The sequence below is a fragment of the Chiroxiphia lanceolata genome, chromosome 3 (genome assembly GCF_009829145.1).
Source record: "Chiroxiphia lanceolata isolate bChiLan1 chromosome 3, bChiLan1.pri, whole genome shotgun sequence".
Lineage (NCBI taxonomy): Eukaryota > Metazoa > Chordata > Aves > Passeriformes > Pipridae > Chiroxiphia > Chiroxiphia lanceolata.
The window spans coordinates 21,324,238-21,347,207 of record NC_045639.1 but is presented as its reverse complement, the minus strand read 5'-3'; the positions used below and the strand labels follow the sequence as shown (position 1 = coordinate 21,347,207).

At 36.1% G+C, this 22,970-nt stretch overlaps 1 protein-coding gene across 1 annotated transcript in view; it reads right to left on the bottom strand.

Annotated features, from left to right (window-relative positions):
- The window catches only part of LOC116783619 (usherin-like), a 238,386-nt gene that overhangs the window by 29,096 nt on the left and 186,320 nt on the right, over nt 1-22,970 (bottom strand). Inside the window, 8 exon segments of the mRNA XM_032681273.1 lie at nt 3,837-3,999; nt 4,642-4,800; nt 11,963-12,120; nt 12,866-13,049; nt 13,588-13,695; nt 19,694-19,892; nt 21,698-21,852; nt 22,426-22,623. Of these exon segments, the coding sequence (XP_032537164.1) occupies nt 3,837-3,999; nt 4,642-4,800; nt 11,963-12,120; nt 12,866-13,049; nt 13,588-13,695; nt 19,694-19,892; nt 21,698-21,852; nt 22,426-22,623 (1,324 nt within the window).

The following is a 22,970-nucleotide window of genomic DNA, read 5'->3' as shown; positions in this document are numbered from 1 at the left end:
TTGAAATACTATATCTTCCTCCTGCACCTAAAAATACAGTCTTTTCTCTGTGTACTCAAAAACATGCCTAAAAAAACCTCTGTAAATATGGGAGAGTATGTTTTAGTGCAATAAAGTCACATTTAATATGTCTTGCTGACCGAGCAGTATGGCCCTTAAATGAATACACAAATTTATGTTTTATAAATATTCTAAACTCTGTGATAAACAGTTTTTTCCACACTGAAAGATCAAATATGCCACCAACTGTAAGCTCATCCACAGGCAAATCTGTACAATGTAGCCTGGTTAAGTATTTAGATCTTATTACTGCTGAATATTTAATGAATGAAACTTATGGTTAGGTAAATGGTCCCATCTGTAGTGCTAAAAACCAGAATATCTTCATGTATGAATAAACTTTGAACAGAAGTGGTTGAACAGTCTGTAATCATTTCAATCGTCTTAAGATTTAAGATTCAGCTGCTCATTTAACTGGAAGTGTTTCTTATGTACAATGAGCTGCAAAGGAGAATAACATTTCCAAGAGCTGGAAGCTGCCTCTTAATCTGCATAGTCTGATTTGCTGCTTACATTCATTTTAAAGATGCTCAGATAGTTATTTTTATAAGGGCAAATTCTCCCTGCCCCACTGCCAATCTGAGCAGGATGACATGAGAAGGAGAACAGGATCTTCTTTGTGACAGCTAACTACAGAGCTGCACACCAAGGACTGCAGCGACGCCGACTGCAACGCTCACCCCTCAGCCTCCTCACGTGTGAGGAGACAGTGAATCCCTGAGGTCTCACAGGTCAAACCAGAATTATTCTTCACAAGTTTACCTTCTGCCATACAACAAAACTACACGTTTTAGCAGTGCCTGCTGCTTTCCTTACCAGAGTGAGTTATTTCTAGGAACACTGGTAAGTCTTGGGGTGAAATTCAAGTGACTGGGGAAACACACTGTCAAACGTGGTGGAACAATGCAACATCGGCAATGTCCCCCCTCTACAGTTTCACATTTAATTAAACAAAGAAGCCTCATCAATCACTCATATAAATCTATACTAACGTAGCTTTTATGTTTTGGGGTACATTTTTTTAATTTAAGTTTTGATGTGAAAAAACGAACAAAAAGAATTATTGCACGTAATATGCTAGTTTAGATTGGGTATTGTATCAGTTACAGGCATAAATGAAACCCTTCAAGAGTCCTGTATTCAATGACATAGGCATCCATAGGGATTCTTATATTAAACCATCTAGTAACATATGTTCCTTGGAAGCTGTTTTGGGTGCAATTCATGGTTAAGGATATACAGTTAAGCAAAGAATTACTCATAAAGAGTCAGTATAGAAGCCTGTTGCAAGTCACAACAGTCAACAGCCACTGAGACATGTCTTCTGTCTTAAACTGCCTGTTGATTTTTCTGATATACTTTCACCATCAGGACTGCTCAGCTAATGACAGCTACATTTCAATCTCACAAATACATACTAAATAATATTATTTTATTGGGCATGACATAGACAGTTTGACAGAAATTCAGACACTCCTTTAAGAAAGTTACAAACAAAAATACTTAAAATTTTACAGGCACTATTTTTTAAGAGCCATCTCCTGTGCCTCCTACACAGTTAATGCTGGTGGTCAACAGAGAGCAGTTCCATTAACTGATGTGACTTATATCTTATTAAAATACAGCAAGAAATACATCACCTATTTCCATAATACTATTTTTCCAGACTAGCGACTTCTGTGGTTGTCACAGAGATGTTATGTCATAGAAATGGGAAAAGAAGTAGATTAGGTGGTTATCTCATGAACCAGATCTTGTCTCATTCACAATCTCTTCTAAGTTGTGGTCCTTGCCAGAAAAGTTTAAAAGCCTCAGATATGTGTTTAAAACTGCTATATTAATCAAAAATAAAATATCACCATCTCTTTTCTCATAAAATAACATTTTAATTTTTTGGTTTCCAGCAAAATGGCTGCAAAGTTGTGAGTGTTTTTATATGCTAGAGGAAAGAAAGAGTCCTGCCATTTTAACGCAAAGATCTGCACACACACTAGCTCCCCAAGCATTCCATGTTTTGAGTTAAATGAATTTATTTTGGTGGTGATGCAGTAAGGAAGAGGCACATGATGAAGAAGAAATTACATGCCATAACCTCCCATAGAAATACTGCAGTCTTGCTGCTATAACAATGTAAGGCTATGTGTGGCTACAAAATGAAAAAGAACTATGTGCTTACATCCCATTTCTGATTTTTTTGCAGCTATCTGAGAAAGATTTGATATTGTTGTTGTCTAAGCACATTTAAACTTCAGCTGAAATAACTGCCAAGTGATTCATGCCTATGTAGGTGAATATACCGATTGTATCTGGAGCCCCAGTGCGCCATTTTCATTTCACTTTAAATAAAAAACAAAATGTATCTATGTCAGTCAGTGCCCTTCTGCTGTACTCAGAGGTATCAAACAGGCTACAATTATGATTGTGAAGTGATTGTGTCACATTGGAGGAAGGTTTATTGCTTTTGAGTCTGCTAGGCAGTAACACATTCTGTTTCATATTACTCTTTATATCATTGTTTGGCTGTGACTAGAATAATCAAATGCCATCAAATGCTGTCAAATTCAATTTACAGTATTTTTCACTGAAGCAGGCTTTCTGCATTATATTTCCTGTTTTCCCTTTCTATGGTTGCCATGGAATAGCAGAGGTAATCATCAGCTTTATTTACAAAACCAACAGACTGAAGACATGTCTTGGGCTATAACACACACTTTATTCCTCTTTATGCAGGGGAGGGACTTGGGTGTCTTGATCAGATAATTAAAAAAAAGGCAAACAAAAGGATATTTCAAGACAGCAGGAATTTTTAGAGACTACTAACATGTTTAAGGCAAAAATGAATTTATAATAATTATCACTGAGGATTCTAAACAGTAATTTGATTCCATGTCTTCTCAGTCACACCTCTAATGTAATAAAAAGTCCCAAATTCTTTGTGGAATGCTAAGATCAGCCCAGCATGTATTTGCCACACATACTTAGAGCTGGAAAACCCAGGAACTTCAGTGTTTAAATTCTTCTCCAATATATGGCTCGAATTTTATATTCTCTGACTCCTGAAGCTATTCAAGAAGGTTGCTTCAGTGAGCTTTTAACAAAGGGTCAATGGGCACAGTAGACCACTCTACTAGTTTGGGGCACTCTACTAGTTTAATACTGCCCTAAACACAGTTATCTAGATAGAAAAATCTTCACACAGACCATAGGAAACTCCTCATAGGAAGTGAGGATGTGTCAGTCAACAACCTAGACAGGGCAGAGGAATACAAACACCAAGGAATATAAATAGGTGCAGTGCAATCACTGTCCAGATGACTTATTTACAAGCAGGAACATAAATTGGAAAATTGATCTGTTTTAGGAACCTAGATACCTTTTTCTGCTTTAAAAGTTTCAGAAATGGTGAATTACTCCTGTTTCCATTCCAAAATTCTCAACTGTCTATCAGAGAGGATTGAAGTTTGTGCCTAGTAGTTTGGGTAAACACAGTATGAGTATTTATCTTACAAATTTTTTGTAAGGTTTTTTGTTCCTTTGAATTTTTAAAAAACATATTTTCACATGCTTTTTGTTATTTACAGTTCAGGAAGGTGATTGTTTTCTGAGCTCATACTCTCAACTTGGCCATTGACAGATCAGAATCTTACCTTAGTATTTGAAAGGTAATACATATTTTTTCATATACTTCTACATCTTTTTCACCTCCTAGTATATCAAGGAATAAAGAAAGGAACCATGAAGTAAGACTAAGAATCTGAGGTGATAAAGTCATTTACCTGTAAATAAAGTAGTTAGTAATGATGCCATTTGGTTTCTTAGGTGGTGTCCATTTCAGTTCTATGAGTGCAGATCCGATTGCTTTAACAATAGGTGGGCTCAATTCTCTAGGAGGTGCTTCAGCAGTTCTTGAATATATTTGACCACCCACTCCACAGCCACCTACAAAAACAGAAGTTTGCATAGTGATGGGAGCTTTGTCCTCAAGAACAAAAAAATAAACAATGAAAGCAAATGAATGTCAAATAAAGAAGCTCATGATAAAATGGTGCCTTATTTCACCTCATTTCATTTTTAAATACTTATTTAAATTACCACAGCTCTACTGATGAATTACTCTTGATTTTCACCAGTGCAGGTGAGGAGCATATTGGTTAGAAAACGTCCTTTTAGAAATACTTATTTCAACAGGATTTGAAAATTTCCATTAAATTCAAGGAATTTTGCAATTTTTGGGCTCCTCTCTCCTGTCTTTACGATTACCACTTCTTGCTGGTGAGTAGTTACATAACTGATTCAGTTCTGTATATCCATTTTCAAAAATTTTTAAGTTGCTTGTAAAGAGCTTTTAATAAAGTGGCACATATAACCTGAAATACACTTTTTAAATCTCCATTTAAAATATTCGTGATATATCATGGAGAAATATCTAATGCTTTATCCAGTGCTGGGCTTTCTTTTTACTGGGCAAACATTTGACTCTAATATAAAAATAAGATTTCATCTGTTTTGCTGAGTTGAAACCATCCGGAAAATCTCCATTCCCTTCCAGTCACGTAGGTGATTCTTTTAAAAATGTCTTACCATTCTGGCATGCTTGTATTCTTATCTCATATAGAGTGTAGGGATTTAGGCCATCAACAAAGGCAAAATGTGCACGTCCTACTGGCTTCACCAGTAGAGCAGGACTGCTCGCATTTAGCAAGATGTTGTATTCCAAAGGCACATTGACAATGAATATCCCTGTTGTGACACAGAGAAGAACTGGTGATTATCTGAAATACTAACAACAGTGCAGGACAACTTCAAAGAGTCATTCATCATATGCAATTTTAAATGTAAGCCCCCCCTGGAGGTTTTCCTACTGCCTCTCTTGAAAACTACAATCATTTAAACATAAACTGAAACAGATCCATCTGCAGATTATAACTGGAAGACAGACATTACAGTTCTTAGTTAAAAACCAAAATTCAATTCAGTCAATGCGCTTGTTGCAATTGCTACTTCTGGGAAGAGTGACCTCATGACTTGGAACCAGGCAGCTTTTATTTATTTTGGACGAGCAACAGCTATCAAGCACTGCTGTTTGAATAGTCATATGATCAAAAAAGGGAATTGCAACCATTCAGCAAATTATCCCTTTTTAGTCCAAGAGCAGTAGCTGAGTGTAGGTTCTTAGCCTGCTTCACCAGTAAAGTACAATACAATAGCTTGAGCCAAGAAACATGTAATTTTAACTGATGTAAACACAAACTGTTTTTGTTAAAAAAACGCCTCAGTTTTTACTATTTCAATTCAAACATTTTCCCCATCTATTCCTATTCCAATGCTGTCAGTTCCTAATTTTCCAGTTTCGTTGAGAAGCTGAAAAAACCGTTTCTTCAAAAGAACAAGCTAAGCCATATGCCATCCCATCAGAATGATTCCTGGATCTTCTCTTGTCTTCTTCCACATGACTTCTCTAGGGTTTTGGTTGGTTGGGTTGGGTTGGTTTTTTTTTTGTAATTAGGAAATGGGCTGTAGGGGTTTTATTTTTTGTCCACTCTAGACTGCTCTACTCAGACAGCATCAGTTTCATAAAGCCAAGAGAATGACCAAACAAGAGTGTCTGTTATATGTGTTTCCTTCATTCTGCAGTCATGTAAGGAACAGTCTTAAGAAAAAACAAAATACAAACTAGACAAGGTTGCCTTCTGAAATGAGTCAAGATGTATCTGATTAGTAAAGGCACATTTTTCTTTACACATAACACATATTTTAGATGTCACAGAGATGTCTTTGTGACTGCACCAAGGACCACATGCCTATGAGCAGTTCTGAGACTTGTCCAGACCTTGAGAATCTTTCCATTTGTAACTTTGGAAGACAACTCAACTTTTTCTCTTAATTGCATTTTGGGTCTTTTTCTGATAAATTATCTACATTGATACTACTACCCTGAAGCTACAAATAGCATTTTTTCTACTGTTGTGTACCTTTTAGATGGAATTTTTTTAGCTAAGTATGTATGTGAATATGCACGTTGACTAAAAAAAAAAAGTTTACAAGAAATCAGAGATTTCAGGTTTATTTGTGGCACTATAAACAACTGATGTACTTTGGAAGATCAGAAAAATCTTTGAAATACCAAGTTTTTAAAATTCTTATAAGAAAAAGAGGATATAAAAATCCCAAAGAAATAACTTGCTATGCCTGACTAGATGCTAGACAAAGAAAATGTCACTACACTAAAAAGCTGAAAAAATAGCCCCAAAGTAGAGGCATGGCTTCAATCTTATTCAACTGCTCAGCTTACAGGAAGAACAAAGATGTTAGTAGTTGTTGGAAGAGGTGAAGGGAGAAGGAGACGAAAAATGCAAAAATTCCCCTGTAAAACTTTCCTTTTTCAGTGTAAAGCTTACAAGAAAAACATCAAGATCTAATAATTAAGAATAGAATAATAAAATACAACTTTTAAAATCAAGCAGGATGTTACAGAGTAAACCTCTAGGAGGTGATCTTGAAGTAGATTGTTTCTGCAAAGAAGAAAATTATTTTTTGCCTGATGTATGGAAGATGAAATGCTCCAGAGGAGTGCACCTGAGTGCGTATTGTGTAATTTTGCTAGTAATTGAGTATATATTGTTATTATTATTATTATTATTATTACTACTACTACTATTATTTTCCCCCTTATAACTGGAGGGCCTGTAAAAGATACAACAGAATATCTGGAAGTAAGAATTTGAAATGGTAGACAGCATATCAAATAGAAACATTTTTTAACCTCCTAGTTAAGGTCCCCTTCTTCTCCAGTCCTGTCAGATATTTCAGCCAGAAAAACCCACTGTCTTATGAAAGTGACATATAATTCAGTTTTGTGCATCTGATCAGTGCATTTATTCTAAGTAAAATTCACCAGAAACCTTTGAAATTGAAACTATTCAGAATGCTTGATTTCCCAAGAAAGATTAAATACAAACAAGGACAGCAGAATCCAGCCATCAGTATGCAGCACAGGACGCTTATTTCAAAGTAGTTGACCTATCTGACAGTGTTGGACAATGTTCAGGCCACATTAGAAATCATTAAAAAACCCCCAAGCCACAACTGAAACCCAAAATCTTAAAATTCTGATAAATATTGCACTATATTTGTAATTATACCAATAATAAATATGCTCAAGAAAAAAAATTCTCAAGAAGTAAAAATGAAATTGTAAATAAAATCAAATAAATATCCTGAAAAATTCCAATATCAAATGGAAATCCTCCTACAATTTGATGAAATTCATTGAATACTAAAATCAAAGGATCACTTTTTCATCTGAAAAATTATAAGATATACTCTTACAACACAGAAATTTGTAAAAAAACTCCTTTCTTTTAGAACAGCCTTCAGCATCTGCAGCCAGTCTGAAACTACTACCTTGTGTGCTCTGATGACTGAAAGAAACAAAATAGGCATATTTGTTAAAGTCAGCTGGGAAACCACACGACTTGGTTAGTTCCAGAGTTCATAAATTCATGTCAGAATAAAAGGAACCATAAAAGCACAAGTGAACCAATTTACCCTAAGTGCAAATGGCAGTTTTGTTATTTGGTGTCAAAGTAACCATGAGCACAATGACAACCTGCCATAACACATTTTCATGTTCACTAAAGAACAAGGATTTAGTTGGTTAATATTCCCAGCAATACTCTTTTTCATAATTTACAGCAACTAGATGCTGATAGGTTATTTAACATTTATGAAGTTAAGATGTAATCAGAAAACCCCTGATTATCTTTACAAATAAAAAAGTTAAATTATTCCACTTTTTTTTTCTCTGCGACTTCATTTCACAGCAGGTGCACATTTTGCAATGGGACAAATCAATCAAACGAAACCTTGGGTTTTTGTGGGCATATTTGGATAATATTTAATGGACAATTCTGTGCAAAACTCTGCAAATTAGGTTGGACGGCTTTGTGTACTTCAAAACTAGGGTAGGTCAAAAATAGCATTTGCAGCACAAGATGCTGAACTGGAGGGAAAAAGCCAGTTTTTTACAGACTTGTCACCAAAAATCTGTTTGAAATCAATTGCTGAAAAATTGTTCACTATGATGTGAAACCCAATCACAATTACAGCAAAATAGTTAAACTGTTTCACTTATAGCAAAAAAATTCTAAAACAGTATTAAACGCCATATCTTTTAAAGTTACATTTTAATATTTAAATTCACAAAATAAACCCATCTATTTGGCTTTCTGAAATCAAGTATTTACATTATGCTTCAAATATCCAGACATCTCAATCCAGTTGTATCAAGTATTCCCAACAAGAATGAAAAAAGTAACAGCTGGGAATGCTGACTGTTTCAAGATGCAGAACTGGGGATATTGAGCTTGAAAAGCTTGTCTTACAGGGAGGTGGAACAAACAATAATTTACACAAGAAAACAAAAATGAGAAAATGTAACACCGGTTTAGCAAAAGTCAGATTTTTTTAAGCCACCAATAAGGAAGGAACCAGGTTAGCTGAGTAAGCTAAGTGACAAATAAATGGCATTCAGTTACCATGTTTGATCCCAAGAAAAATAAAGTAGGAATCCAGATGTTACACAACTTTCATTCTAATTGATAAGCAGACCAAGAGGTGGATAAAGTAGAGTGTTACAGCATGATGAAGAAGAAGACATTTTAATCCAGATGATCATTAGCATATGAAGCAAATAACTTAGGAGCAGAGGACAGGATCCTCTTTTGAGCATGTTCAACTTTCATGTTATCACCAGCACTGAAGACACCTAGAAGAATCAGGCCCCCAGTGAGGACCAGAGGTGGTGTCAATGAGATAGAATGCAGGGTGGCTACCTGCCTACCCATCAATAACATTTATGGATATACCTTGGGGAAATTATGTGGTGGGGTTTTTTTTCCATTCAGCTTTTCTGCTTCTATCTGTGGCGCTAATAGTTGTTCCATAATTGTAACATATCCTTCCATAGCGTATCAGTGAAATGTACCGTACATTTGAGGTCTGTGCACTGAGGCAATGCAACACAAGATAATGGGATACCTATTTCAGAAAATAAAGTCCTATTTTCCATAGTGAGTGAGGTGTGTCAAATATTTTTTTTCAGAATCCATCACTTTAACCACTACTAGGCCACCTTGCTATTTAGCTAAGTCAGGAGTTTTGAAACACTACGTATCTATAAAGTCATAAGACTTAGATATATTACAGATGCTGAAAGATTATAATTAAAACCATTCAACAGGAAGGTTTGTGTAATATGATGTGTCCATAATTAATCTTGAGGGTGATTATTTGAACCAAATTTATTACAGCAGATAAGATAGAATGCCAAATCATCCTTGATATCGATAGACAGGAAGACACTATGAACAAATACCCTCTCATCCAAACTCGACTAATTAAAAACACTTTTTTGTCATGGAGTCTATACCAGTGAAAACAACTGTTTCATCCAAGAGTGACTGCCAAACCTTACAATCCTTATAAGTAAAGCTGCATTCTGGGTTTATAAGGAAAACCTATATTATTTCAATATAGCCTATTGTGAAACAAGGATTCATTCACAGAAAAAAATAAATCAGAAAAAAATAGTTACTCTGTGCACAATGACATAAACAAGGATAATAAGCTGTAGACTCTTTAGGCTGATCCTACGAAGCTGGGGATGTATGGGGCCCTAGACAACCGTATGCATAGGACATGCTAATGGGATCTATGCCATTCCAAAAGATCACAATTTACAGACTAAACCTCCACCTGCACCTTCCACAGTCTTCCTTTTAGGGAAAAAACCCCACTAGACTGAGCATGATACAGGACTATGAAGGGTCAGGAATTAATTTCCTAGCTTCTGCATATAACTAGGCTTCCTTTTTAGTAGCATTAGTGGGACTAGTAGCATTAATAGCTTTCAGTAACATTTCCCTGCTGTTAGTACTCTTCATTCCTGTAAGATCAGCTAGCAGCCCTGAGGTGCTATAATAAAATGAATAGCAAGATTTGCTTTCCTGTCATTTTCTTGACTAAGAAGAAAGTGAACTCCATCCCAGCTAAAATCAGGACATTACCCAACGGAGGCACTGTATGAAAAACAATCCCTTATGCATATTTAAAAACTTAAATAATTGGCCCCACAACAAGAAGGCAGAGAGAAAGGGTCCTGTGCAGGGCCAGGACTTGACCCTGTAGGTCCTTTCCAACTCGGCATATTCTGTGATTCTGTAAAGTCATGGTAGTGAGACAGGTGTTCAAGGTGCATCTCAGTATCTGGGAAGAAGGACATGGGGCCTTCCTCAGCTGAGGAGAATGATTCCTACAGACATCAACCCTGCATCTTCTACAGAGCCGTAATGTCCAGCCTCCTCCTCACCCCTCTCATTGTGTGATTTCAGGAATACATGAACCTTTGTATGCATAGTCTTGATGGCAATATAACCAAATGTACTACACAAAACCTCATTCTCTTTGCAGGCTTCTAACCTAGTACAAGTAACAGGAATTTAAGCAGTTGGAAAAGGTCTAGAACAAGGACAAGATTTTCTGGGAAACATCCCATGCTTTACAAGCATATGCTATTCCAGTACATTCTTATGTTTTAAATCTATTTAAAATGTTGCTGAATATTTTGTACCTTAAATTATATTTATTATCAAAACTATAATACAGCATGAGTCACTTTCCAATAAAGCCAACTGTAGATTATATGCCATTTGAATTCACCTGCCTTCTGCTGGGTTCTAAATCCTTTCAGGCAGTAGGGGAAAAAGTTTAATTTAAGATTTTAATCTTTTTCATATATTATAGCATTTCTATAATGGATTTTGTGCTTCTGAAAACTAAAAGATTGACAGCTCAGGGTATTATAGATTTATTAATCATTGCTTAAATGGGTAGGGGGACTGCTGCTAAGCACTGCAACAATACTTGCGATCCCAACCTTGAAGGCAAAATACTTTTTCTAGGTGACTTTATTTTTAATGCCAATTGACTCTACTGTGACTGCTATGCAAGGATAGAACATCTTAAACAATTAGAAAGAGGAGACATTAAAAAATTCCATGAGTTCATTGATAAAACACGTGGTTATTGCAGTATGCAAACATCTGGTTTCTAAAAAAAAATGACCTCATTTTAACTGAAAAATTCCTAATATCTACAAACTGGTAGACACCTTGATGGAGATGAACTAGAGAAAAAATTATTCATTTACAATGCTTTCATTGTCGCACAGTAACTACAGCATATAATTTTTATAACATCAGTAAAGTACACCAATCGCTTAAGTTATAATCTATATTAGTGAAACAGAACACAGTTTCTCATATAAAAAAATGCTATTTTTCAATTATTCCTTCTTAGCCTACCTCTGTGGCAGGCCAAGACCACCTGGTCATGTTCAGGAGAAGAGTAACTAGAGGAAAAACATTTCTGGACCTTTGCTAACCCACCATCCTGCAAGGTAACAGATCCATATAACACTATTGTCCTTGGGCAAATAAAATTTACTCAATCAGGTCAAAACTAGCACAGGATCTCTTTGTCACAAAACCTAAAATGTTGTCAGGTTTCTCTGGTGATAACTCAGGTTAGCCTGAACAGAGGAGAAATTGTGTTCTTTCTTTAATACTTGCACTCAAAAATAGTTTACAAGACCAAATTAAAATACAGGGTTTTGGTAAACTAAACCTCACAATGCCCATGTCAAGTATCTAGGTCAATATTATTAAAATAATATGTCTCTAGGATCTAGCAGCTTTAGATTACTGGCTATTTAAATCATACAAACACTAACACCAAATATGAAAACCAAAAATATCAGAATGATTCAGCTGCCTACCTGATTATACTAATTTTTCCATCCTTTCCTTTTGCTACAAAGTACTACACAGAAATATGTTTTTACCTGGCACATCCCAAGCTAGAAATATAGAATATGCATCAATTACTGTGACATTATATGGGACATGAATTTTCTCTGGTGTTCCTACTGGTGTTTGTATAATGTATTTATCACTGGTGTTGCTGCCGCCCCAAGTGCTGGCTTCCAGCTGGTAAACATATCTGCACAAACACAAAAAGATGAGTAGACACTGTGGTTAGAAGCTTTAGGCATATCAGTATCAGAACATTTCCATTTTCACCAATTTAAAGCGAATAGACTATACAAAGAGTATTACAAATACTGCATTAGTGAATATTTTCACCTTTTATTTTCTTAATTTGAGAAAAGTAACTACTTAGAATAATTATGATAGAGTCATAGATACTAATACTAAAATAAAAGTAGTAATACTAAATAGTACAGTAAATACTAACACTGAAATTCACATTGGCTTATATAAGAGAGAGAAGTATTGACTCAAAAAGTGTCAAAACCAATTTCAGAATAACCTCTATAAAAATATCAGCAGCTGCTTTTGACCCTGTATGTTCAATATGCACTGAAACATTATATACCATGTGCAGGGCTGTTTGTCACATAAACCCTGAAATTTTCTGAAGTATATTTCCTGAGAAAAAAAAACCCCTACCAATGAGCTACCAACAACCAGCCAAGAAAAAAAAAATAAAAAGCTTCACTTCTTTGAATCAGAATGACCTATTCTCAGAAAAGGAAAAATGATTAAGGTCTTTCCAACACTTGGAAGCCTCCTTAAAAGAGCTCTACCAATTTTCAGTAATTAAGTAATATTGTAAGAGTTTTCTTTTGTTTAGAGTAGCTTATATTTTGTACATCTCACTAACACAGGTACATATGTTTTTCAATGCCTTTCACCTATTATGAGTGCTCTTTAACATGCCTTACCTACTATTGGGCTGCAGGTTAACATCTGTGAAATTCAGGTCTGTACTGCCACCCAGGAAAATCTGCTCTCCATCACGAAATAATCGATAATGAGTAATGAGTCCATTGGGTTTCTCTGGTTCACTCCAGTACATTTCCACTTCTGTTGAGCTGACTGTGATATGATGAGGTTTTGGCCATACTCCTATTAACATCACAATGACATTATTTTAATTTTATGACAGAAACATAAAGGGTTTTTTTTTTCCTTTCTCACAGTTTGTGCTGTTGTTTTGAGCAATGTAAAAACATAAAACACTGCCAGGGAGAATGACAGAATTTAACACACTTCCTCTATTTATCCTATAACAAATGCAACCAATTAGACAAGGTAGAGATTAATGGAGAACAAGGCCAAAGGCTGCAGCCTTTATGTGTCCAGTTGTCTCTGTATATTTATTTGTGCTTTAAAAAACACACATTTGTTAATTTTAACCTTGTTAACTTAAAGAGGAGCTTGGGGAAATTTTCACAAAAAGAAAGTAGAAATGCAGTGCCAGGCAGTCAGTATATAGAGCGTGGTAAGATACAGATACTCCAAGAGAGATAGATCCTCTTGCGTAAATTTATACATGATAGCTTGATGGATGATAGTGGAGTTCTGCATCTTGTTAAACCACCAGAAAATACAAGTCAGTATGACCATCTCTTTGCAGTTCTATAAGAACGTCTTTTTCCCTTACCATGAGGAGCAGCTTGTAAAGTTTGACCTGAAAGTGGCTGGCTAGAAGCACACCCAGCAGATGTGCATGCAGTAAGCATGAAGCTGTAATTAGTGTATGGCTGCAGACCTAGAAAGAGCAAAAAGAGATTAGGCTGAGATGTTGACATCAGTTATCACAAGAACTATATCACTACACAGAAAGTTACTGGGCTTAAAGTTAACTGTTAGTATTTTTGCCAAACAAAATAGGAACCATTCTTATATTACATTTGAACAATATTAAAATGGTGAATTCTTGATAATTTAGATAATTCTTGATAATTTTATATATTCTCTACTGCTTTAAAAGGTCCAACAAAACAATTCAGATTAAATGTCTGTCTGTGCTGCAATGGATCTATGGATGTCCCTCATATAGACATATTTGAACTAAAATCAAAAAAAACTTAGATGGCACTTCCAGCACAGATAAACACCTGAAAGTGTAATTTCTTAGAGTTTCAGACTTGAAAAGCTGAATAGCCTGTAATGTTTAGAAAATTTATTACAAATACATTTGCAACAATGAGAGAATATAATTAAATACTCTCTTACTTGTACATGTATCCTTCTACTATATTGCAAACAAGTCCAAAGATACTCCTTCCCCTTTCCCACCCTCTATTTGTTCTTTTTCCACTCTATTTTTTTCCAGTATGTTACAAGACTTTACTAGCAATGCTATAAAGCACTAAGAAGCCGGACTGACAACCAAGCCCTCATTACAAGATATTAATTTTAGTTACTTATAATTTTTAAACTATTTTTTACAGCTCAAACCTTGTATTCTAATCCTTGAATGAGACTAAAACAGAATGTATTGCTTTAACTTTTCCTTGGAAATTTTCAAACATCCTTGTGCTGTGTGTCAGTGACTTCAGATTTGACATCAAGTTGCCTGCAGTTTAAGAATCTGACTTCAGGACTCCTCATAAAATTGCACTCATAATTTGGCTAAGATACTAAGCTTTTACAACAGCCAATTCTGTGCACCCATTAAAGGATTCTTACAGTTAAATTGTTAAAGGTGCAGACTCTGTGAGCCTATCTTGAACACCTCAGAGCTCAGCTTTAACTGCTGATTAGCCTGTCTCACAGAGCATGCTCCAGCCCAGGATACAGCAACTTTGCTAAACTACTCTTTTGGGTATTTCTCAAAATTGATCTTAAAGATATTACCAGGCACAAACACTGAAAACCTCTCTCTTGCATTTTCAAGGACCCTCTTGTTAGCACCTCATAACACTTTAAAAAAAGTTCCTGTTCCTGGATGCAAAGGATATAAACAGTAGGAGAAGAAGAAGGAAATTATACAGAAAAAATCTTTGAAAATATTAAATTGCAAAACTGAACACTCATAAACTAGGGAATCCCAGTGCCAGGACATTGTACAATAGGTTTTAGTCCCCTTTTGTACACAGGCTTTGTAGCACAGTCCTTTCTAAAACTGTCTCCAACATGTGGTCTCTGGCCTAACTAATTGTATGTAATTGGAGACTTTTCTTGCAGTGTCCACCCCTAGACTGTACAGATGCTTTACTGACACCAACCAGCTGAGCATTCCAAATGGCTTTATACAGTACCAGAACAAAAAAAAAAAATCCAACTAACCAACCAAAAAACTACACAAACTCAAAAAAATAAACAAAACAGAAAGATTTCTCTCTCAGAACCAGGATGCTGACTCAAAGAGACTGAGAGAAACAAAAATCTTCCTGGACCTGCCAGAAGGCTATTTGGGATGCTTGGTGTTATGCAAAACTTCATATATCCAAGGACAACCGGTGCCTTCAACTGCAGCTCCGAGAGCTCAGGAAATTTGGGTCTCGGGCAGGGTGTCCAGAAAATGAAGACGACATGGTTGTGACAAACTATGAAAGCTTGAGATGTGCCTTACTCAGTACCACATCCTGAACAAATATGAATGCCCTGCCATTCCCTTTGGTGACCCCTGCCACCAGCCTCTCAGTGATCCATGTTTGATCTCTCCGGGTTGGCACCATCCCTATTGCCTCCCTCACTGTGCTCCATGTTCCAATTTTCATGCCTCCTTGACTTCTGCCAAGCAGAAAGGAAATGTAGCTCTGGGTAGATGCAGAATTAGGCCCATCTACACTGAGACTCCCAGAAGGAATAAATCTACCACACACAGCCAAAGCTGAGGCAGCAGTCCTCCATATAGGAGCTTCATTTCATTCCTCCCTGAAAGTGGCAGTAACCCTATGTACAAATGACTGTACTTCTGTGTAATGCAGATTGCTTCTGTGAAAGAAGCTGAATTAGGATTATACAGGTCAATTCATATGTATTATATGGGTCATTTTTTAAATCCCTGGCTTTGTGGCCTTAATAACATACTTTTGATTTAACTCCTGTGTCTAAACGAAATTATTTCAAGAACAATGCAATTCTGAAACAGGAGAAAAGTCTGGGCAATATATTTGTTTATAAACAAATCCTTGCTTACACCCAGTACCAAATATTTTAATTAAAATATATTCCAAACAAACAGAGCAAAAGAAGAAGCAACAATTCTGTAGAAAGGTAAATATGGAATGGAAGATATGCAGGCTGCTTAACAAATTGAACAACATGTGAAGGAGAGAAAATAAAGAGATGACTGAGAGAGACAGCCCTGGCTGTAACCTAATCATGAACTGGAAGAGAAGAAAAATCATCTGAACAGTGCGTATAAAAGTAAGGAGGGAGAAAATGACAGTTGCAGACTAGAGAGAGGCAAAGGCATGGAGGGAAGCCAAGTATTTAACATTTCAGGATAGAAAAGATTACTGTGGCAACAAATTACTTGAATTCCCCTAAAGGGAGTCATGTTCACTTTTAAAGGAAACATGCATAATAAAGCAATACTCATTTACAACTACACTTTAAAGAGAAAAATGAGCATTAAAGAAAGAGCACATGGTTTCACTAAATTTATTGGTGAAATTCTGATACCTGAAATTCTAGCCATACATGAAGCAGTCACAGCAGATTTTATCTAAATTATTAAAGCTTTGCATTAAACACCTTGTCTTATGAATGCTTTGGAAAGCTCTGTGCAAATCTATGTATGTGATTGATAATAAAAATAACAAGTAAGATAATCTTGAAACATAAACAGCACTTTGCTTTTCCAATGTCTCTACTTGATTGTTCACTGGAGGACACTTCCGCCCTCTTTTTCTTTTTTGGTCTAATATTGTAGGGGAGGTTTAATCCCTTTTTTTTTCTTTTTTTTTTTTTTTGGTCAACTTAGCAGTCTATTTTGTTATTGCAGCATTTGTCATTTGTCAAAAGACTGTGAAATAGTCAGGTTTTTTAAGAATGCATTGTTCTATTAGCTAAATCAATTCCTTCTGATACTGTTTGTCTCCATTTGTGGGTATGGCTCCAGCAAGGTCAGTAATTAGCTCCCAGGACAACGCTCCAGCGCCCTGCTGTGGGAATTTTACTCAGGAGGATGTCAGATTGCTGACCACATCCTCACACAATCTCTCTACCCCCAAGAATTTCCTTTAGATAAATATTATTAATGGTTCAGTGCTGCATATGGAGAGAGACTTGACCAGTGACAACATTTCGATATCTCTTCTGTTTTCATTACCCTGAATGAAGAATATATTCAGATGAAAGAATTTCAAACTACTCAGTCATAAAGTATTCTTAATTTTATTTCTTTCAATAAAATAAACATCAAAGATCTTCCTTGGCTTTTACCTAAAAATGACTGTTCCTATGAATCATTAAGAAAGCCTCTTACTCAGGATATTATCTTTACTGTATTAAAAGGGGGGAGTTGAGGAGAATCTTTGCTACAAACCCACCTGCTGCTGCTGAAGAGGGCACTCTTGGCTTTCTTTTACAATTCCCCTAATTATTTTCCTCATTCTTACCCTCTGCCTGGCCCCACTGCACAGCATTAGCAGGCCCATTTGTAAAGTAGTAGTAACACAAAGTGAAACAATGCCATAACTGTCATCCAAATTGTTCTGTACAGGGTAGTGGAAGTGTTCAGTAATAAATGATATAAAAAGGTCTTTTATTGACAAGCTGCCATGTGCTGTTTGCATTAGAGAATATGAGAAGATGATGGCTGCTGCCCCTAGGTCCCAGTGGCATTCAACTCAGTGAGATAGCAGAAAATGCTTCAGTTTGCTTAAAGCATTGATAACACCTCTAAATAATTAACTGAGGACTTCCTGTCTTCAATTACTTAATGCTTTTTTTAACATCTTGAGAGGATTATAAGCAATTTATGGATTTCACATGATGAGCACATTCACCGCTATTCCCACAAAGCATTTGTGGGATCATGTTTCCAAAGCTTTGATGTAATTAAAAATAAGCAGCAAGACAATGGTGCAGTGGCAAGGTGCTCGCCTTCTCGTCTGTTATTTGCGAGACCCTAGATTCAAAGTCTCAAGAAATACCAATGCTACAGCTTCATTAATGTTCAGCGTTGCTCAGGGAAAAGCAGACAATTTTGGAAAAAAAAAAAAAAAAAGAAAAAAGGAAGATGGGAAAATCGAAACATAGATCCACAGGGAATACGACAAACAGTTCAAACATTATATGAAGTAAATTTGATTATTTTATTGTATTCTTTTAATTTAGAAAGCAATAACTATCCACATTGCTAAATCACTGTCATGAATTCCACATTATTACCCAAGGAAGCTCCTCCAGAAAAAAGCAAAAGATTTGATTATGACTGTCAGGAGGAATGATCACTTATTTCACTCCTGGTTTACCATGGCAGCATTGGACAATGGTTTAACAGAACAGGCACACAAAAGGAAAAAAGATCCTTGTTTCTCAGGAATAAATTTCATTTCCTCTCACTTCCAAATGGTAAGGAAACCAGTATTGTTTGCATTAAAATGACGATATGACTGCCTTGTGGAAGCACAAGAACTATTTTTCAATGGGTTCGATAAATCATGCCTTGTTGGTAGGTTGGCACTATAAACTCACAACAGCAATTCTAAAACATGTACCACCACCTGGCACACTCTAGCTAATATCTCATGTCCAGAAGCACTGAATATGGAGACAGGAGTAATATGCTGCTGATGAATTTCACACTTGAGCACGACATTGTCAAAGAGGAACAGCAATCTTACTCTTCTGTGAGTGACTACAGCAGAGACAAACTCTTTTAAAGCACCAAAGGATCCACTCTGACTCAGGACTGATGCTTTGAGGGGTGGTTGAGAATGGCAAATATGCTCTAGAGGATTTATGTGCCCTAAGTCAACTTCTATTCTTTGGCTGGCTGTCATATGGTACATATAACACATGAATCTTGAAATTTCCTATTAGCGTGGAAATAAAAAAAAAAAGGAAAAAATAATGCATTTGTGAGATACAAAAATCTGATGAACAACATGAGGTAAAAGAGTGAAAAAAAGATATCCCATAATGTTTATGTTTACGGCCTATGGCCAACAGAAATATTTCCAAGAATAACTTTGCTTCAGTGTAACATTCAAAAATAACTTAAAATTGAATATGTGAAAATAATACATTTGAGGTCTGAGTCAAACCTTCCCCCAAAATCCCTTAACTAAAGCTTCTTTCAACAAGTATTGAGAAAATGGCTATAAGCAATATATAAGATTATAAACAGAATTCAGGATCTTTCCTGTTCTGTCTTCCTTTCCTTTTTATTATCTCAGGCATAAAATACTGGATCCTTCTCACTCCCACATTGCTACACATTCACAACTGCATTACTGCACATCAGTGATGTTAAAAGAGAGAGCTGAATCTGTATGAAGGGACGGCAAGCCTACACAGAATATCTGAGTCCTTGAGCACACCATAAGGATTGCATCTTCAATTGAGCTGGATAGATTTATTTTAGAATTTTGAAATTAAATCTATTAATATTTTAACAAACAGCAGCTAGAAATGAAAGAGATTGAAAAAAAAATTAAGATGTGTATAGTCATGATAAAGCATTGCAAACTGTGCACAGTACTGGGGATTTAAAAGTTACTGACAAGTGGCTTTTTTAATATATTAATACAGTCTTATATCTTAAGGACAGGACATTAGCCTGTCAAAGAGCTCTGCCTCCTTACCTGATACTGTGTGCTGCATTCTGCCTGCAGCATCAGTGTATATAAGTCCTTTCCCTACTTGACTGATCTGGTACTCTCTGATGATACCGTTTGGTTTCTTGGGTGCAATCCAGCTTAAATGTAATGCTGTTGAGTTCAGAGCACTGACGTCTGGTGGCTGAACACTCTCTGGGACTCCTTGGACAGTGACTGCAACTACCTGAAGACATATGAATTAAACAGCAATTTAATGTAATAGTACACTAGATACCATGATCAATGAGAATGTCACTTTTGTTTTAAAATGTTGTTTGGGCTGGCATATCATTACCAAGGGTCTGGAGAACTAGTTACTTTTTTCCTCCTTTTTCACAATGAAATCTGACCTTGAATACATTACATAAGTCTACGACTACAATTTATCACAACAGGTTCACTATGTTTTAGCTGCAGTGTATGGCACAGGGTGAAACAACAGAAAGTGTATTGCTTGAAAACTCTTGATAACTCTCTTCCATATGGTTTGTCAGTGTCTCTGCATTTTAACTGCCTGATTTCATATATTTTAAGCACCAGTAAACATGGGGCTAAGCCTCCATATATCCCATGCAATCTGAACTCTATTGTAGTTATTTGCAACTCCATACTTTTTCAGGAAGCTAAAGGTTTTGAAAGATAGAATAACTTTGCACTTGTTAAGTTCTTTCTATAAAAAAAAGGAAAAAGCTAATTTTCTATTGACACATCTCCACCATCACCTACAGAAGAGGCATTTCCAAATTATACCGGTTTAATAAGTGAGTCAGACCGCTTTCTCTTTGAGAATCACTTTTCTTTTTCTGTTATTACCACCATAAAGTATTTATATTATGCTGTAAATACAAAATGTGCCCTCTATAATATATTGTCTTAGTGCATTTGGTGGAATCAGTCCCTACTTGCAGACTTCAGTGTTTGCAACAGTAAACTCCTTAATTATAGGCTAGTGAAATAAGCAGGATTTATTATCTTGGGTTGATGGTTGCAGCAACTGTGCCTACATAGCTTCCAAACCACAGCTCTGGGTGCAGGCAGAGGACTATGCACCTATCTCCATCTGTCTACATTAGTGTTTCTTATTTTATACTTCTGGCTGAGATTTTCATGAATATGAAAACATTTAAACACCTGCAAAAAAAATAAACTTTTAAATCCCACGTATATTATAATTACAAAGCAGAGTCATTATTCCCCACCTCTGCCCTACAGACCTTACACTTGTAGTCCTAGAAATTCATTTTCATAGAGACAAGAATAATATTGTGGAAAACAGGCCACTTAAGAAGTAATTTTTGCAAATTATGAATAAAGCAGCTTCTTGACAGAATAAAAACTAGAGCTGGTTAAATAGCAATGTTGGTGAAAGGCATCCATGATTCAAAGTGATACAAAAGGAAATGAAGCAGTGACAAAGGGAGGTAAGGGACTGTTTGCTTAAAATTGAAGCCGAGGCAGGTTGTGCACAAAGGGACAGTAGAGCCTGAAGCAGGAGCGATCATGGAAAGCCAGCAAAGGGTAATACAGTGAAAGGAGGCTCTTCCACTAGAGTGGAAAAGTAAGAAGATTGTTGAACAAATTGATAGGCTACAACTAAAGCAGATGAACTAAGAAGTACCAATGAAGAAGAGGCTATAGACCTCCTAGTGAGAAGCAAAAATTTAATTTCCAGGCTTAGAGAAAGTGTATTTTAATATTCCTTACTCTATTCTGTCATGTACAGCTTTCTCTTTAACAAACATCAGTTCCTACAGTGCAATTGCAGCTTTGCCAAGACTGAGATACTGCTTTCTTCCTCCGTTTGTTTGTATCAACCTTGGGTTCCAAATAATTATCTGTCAGTAGTTGAATCCAAATAAGATTATTGATGCTTTTTACTTACTCAATTAACAGCGTGTCTTCAAATTACACCTTTCCAAAAGTATTTTTATGTTACCACACTGGCTGATAAAATTCTGGCACCAGTTCCATAAAGACCAATTCACTAACCTTGCTGCTGTCTGTGCAACCAGCAACAGTGCAGGCTCGCAGCTGGTATGAATATTCTTGGTATGGCTGGATACCACTTGTGTCTGTGAAGCTCATTTCTGTTCCTCTAAAATACTCAATTCCATTTCGGAGAATGATATAATGAATAATGAGACCTATTGTAGAAAGAAAGTTTTCCCTTTAGTTAGCTGAATAATCCTGTGTGATGGTAGAATAACCTACTCTGCATACAGAAAACATTAGATGAAGTAACTGACCACAGCAAGAGACAATCATTCTGCTTAAACACCTAATGGCAATTACCAGATACTTTCCTCAGTATTGGTACCAGCATCTCAGTAGATCTCAGTTTTTATTAAGAGAGCTCTTCCAAGTTTCCTCACTGTTTGAAAATAATAGGCAAGATTTCCTGAAAGAAACATGAGTACCACCACCCCTATCCCCAAATCCTCACATATTTTTAAAGATCATTGCCATTTTCTGATCATATTTGCACACTTATTACAACTGCTCTCAAAAGAGGACTCTTGGCACTTCATAGAGACATACGGAACTGTCTTCTGTGAAGTTGGACTCTACTCTTATTTGCAATGAAAATGGTATCAACCTAGAGCAAAATCTTCTTGCAGAGTTTGGGAACATGTATATTTCAGTGACAGGGTTTAATATGTTTTGTGATTTTGGAGCGGAGAGATAGAACACACGCTTTAAAAAAAATACATCAGTACCATTTGGTTGAAGTGGTTCCTCCCAGTTTAGAAGTATCATGTCTTCCCGATTATCTACTTTGGCCCATTTTGGTGGACTTACACCCTGTGGCACATCTTGTTTAGTGACAGCTCTGCTAATTTCACTGACACCTCTTCCATAGCTATTCCAAGAAGCCACTCTGTACTCGTATGTGACAAAAGGTTCGAGGTCCACATCTAGAAAAAGCAAGTTACATATAGATCATCTCAGTCTTATCAAAATACAAAATAACTATTTTTTTTCTGCATTTAAGGACAGATAGAAACAGAAGTTATTCCTTTAGACAGGGCCATTTTCAGATATAGCAGTACTTCTATCAACTTGTTTTGAAAGCATGTTTAGACATTATGTGCTCCCTAAATTTTGCTACTCATTGCATTTCCTTAAAGGTTCTGCCATGATTCACAGATTACTTCTTAAAAGAATTCTACTTCCTACAGTTCAGAGAATCATAGAACAGCCTGGGTTGGAAGAGACTTTAAACACCTTCTAGTTCCACTCCCTCTACCATGGGCAGGGACAC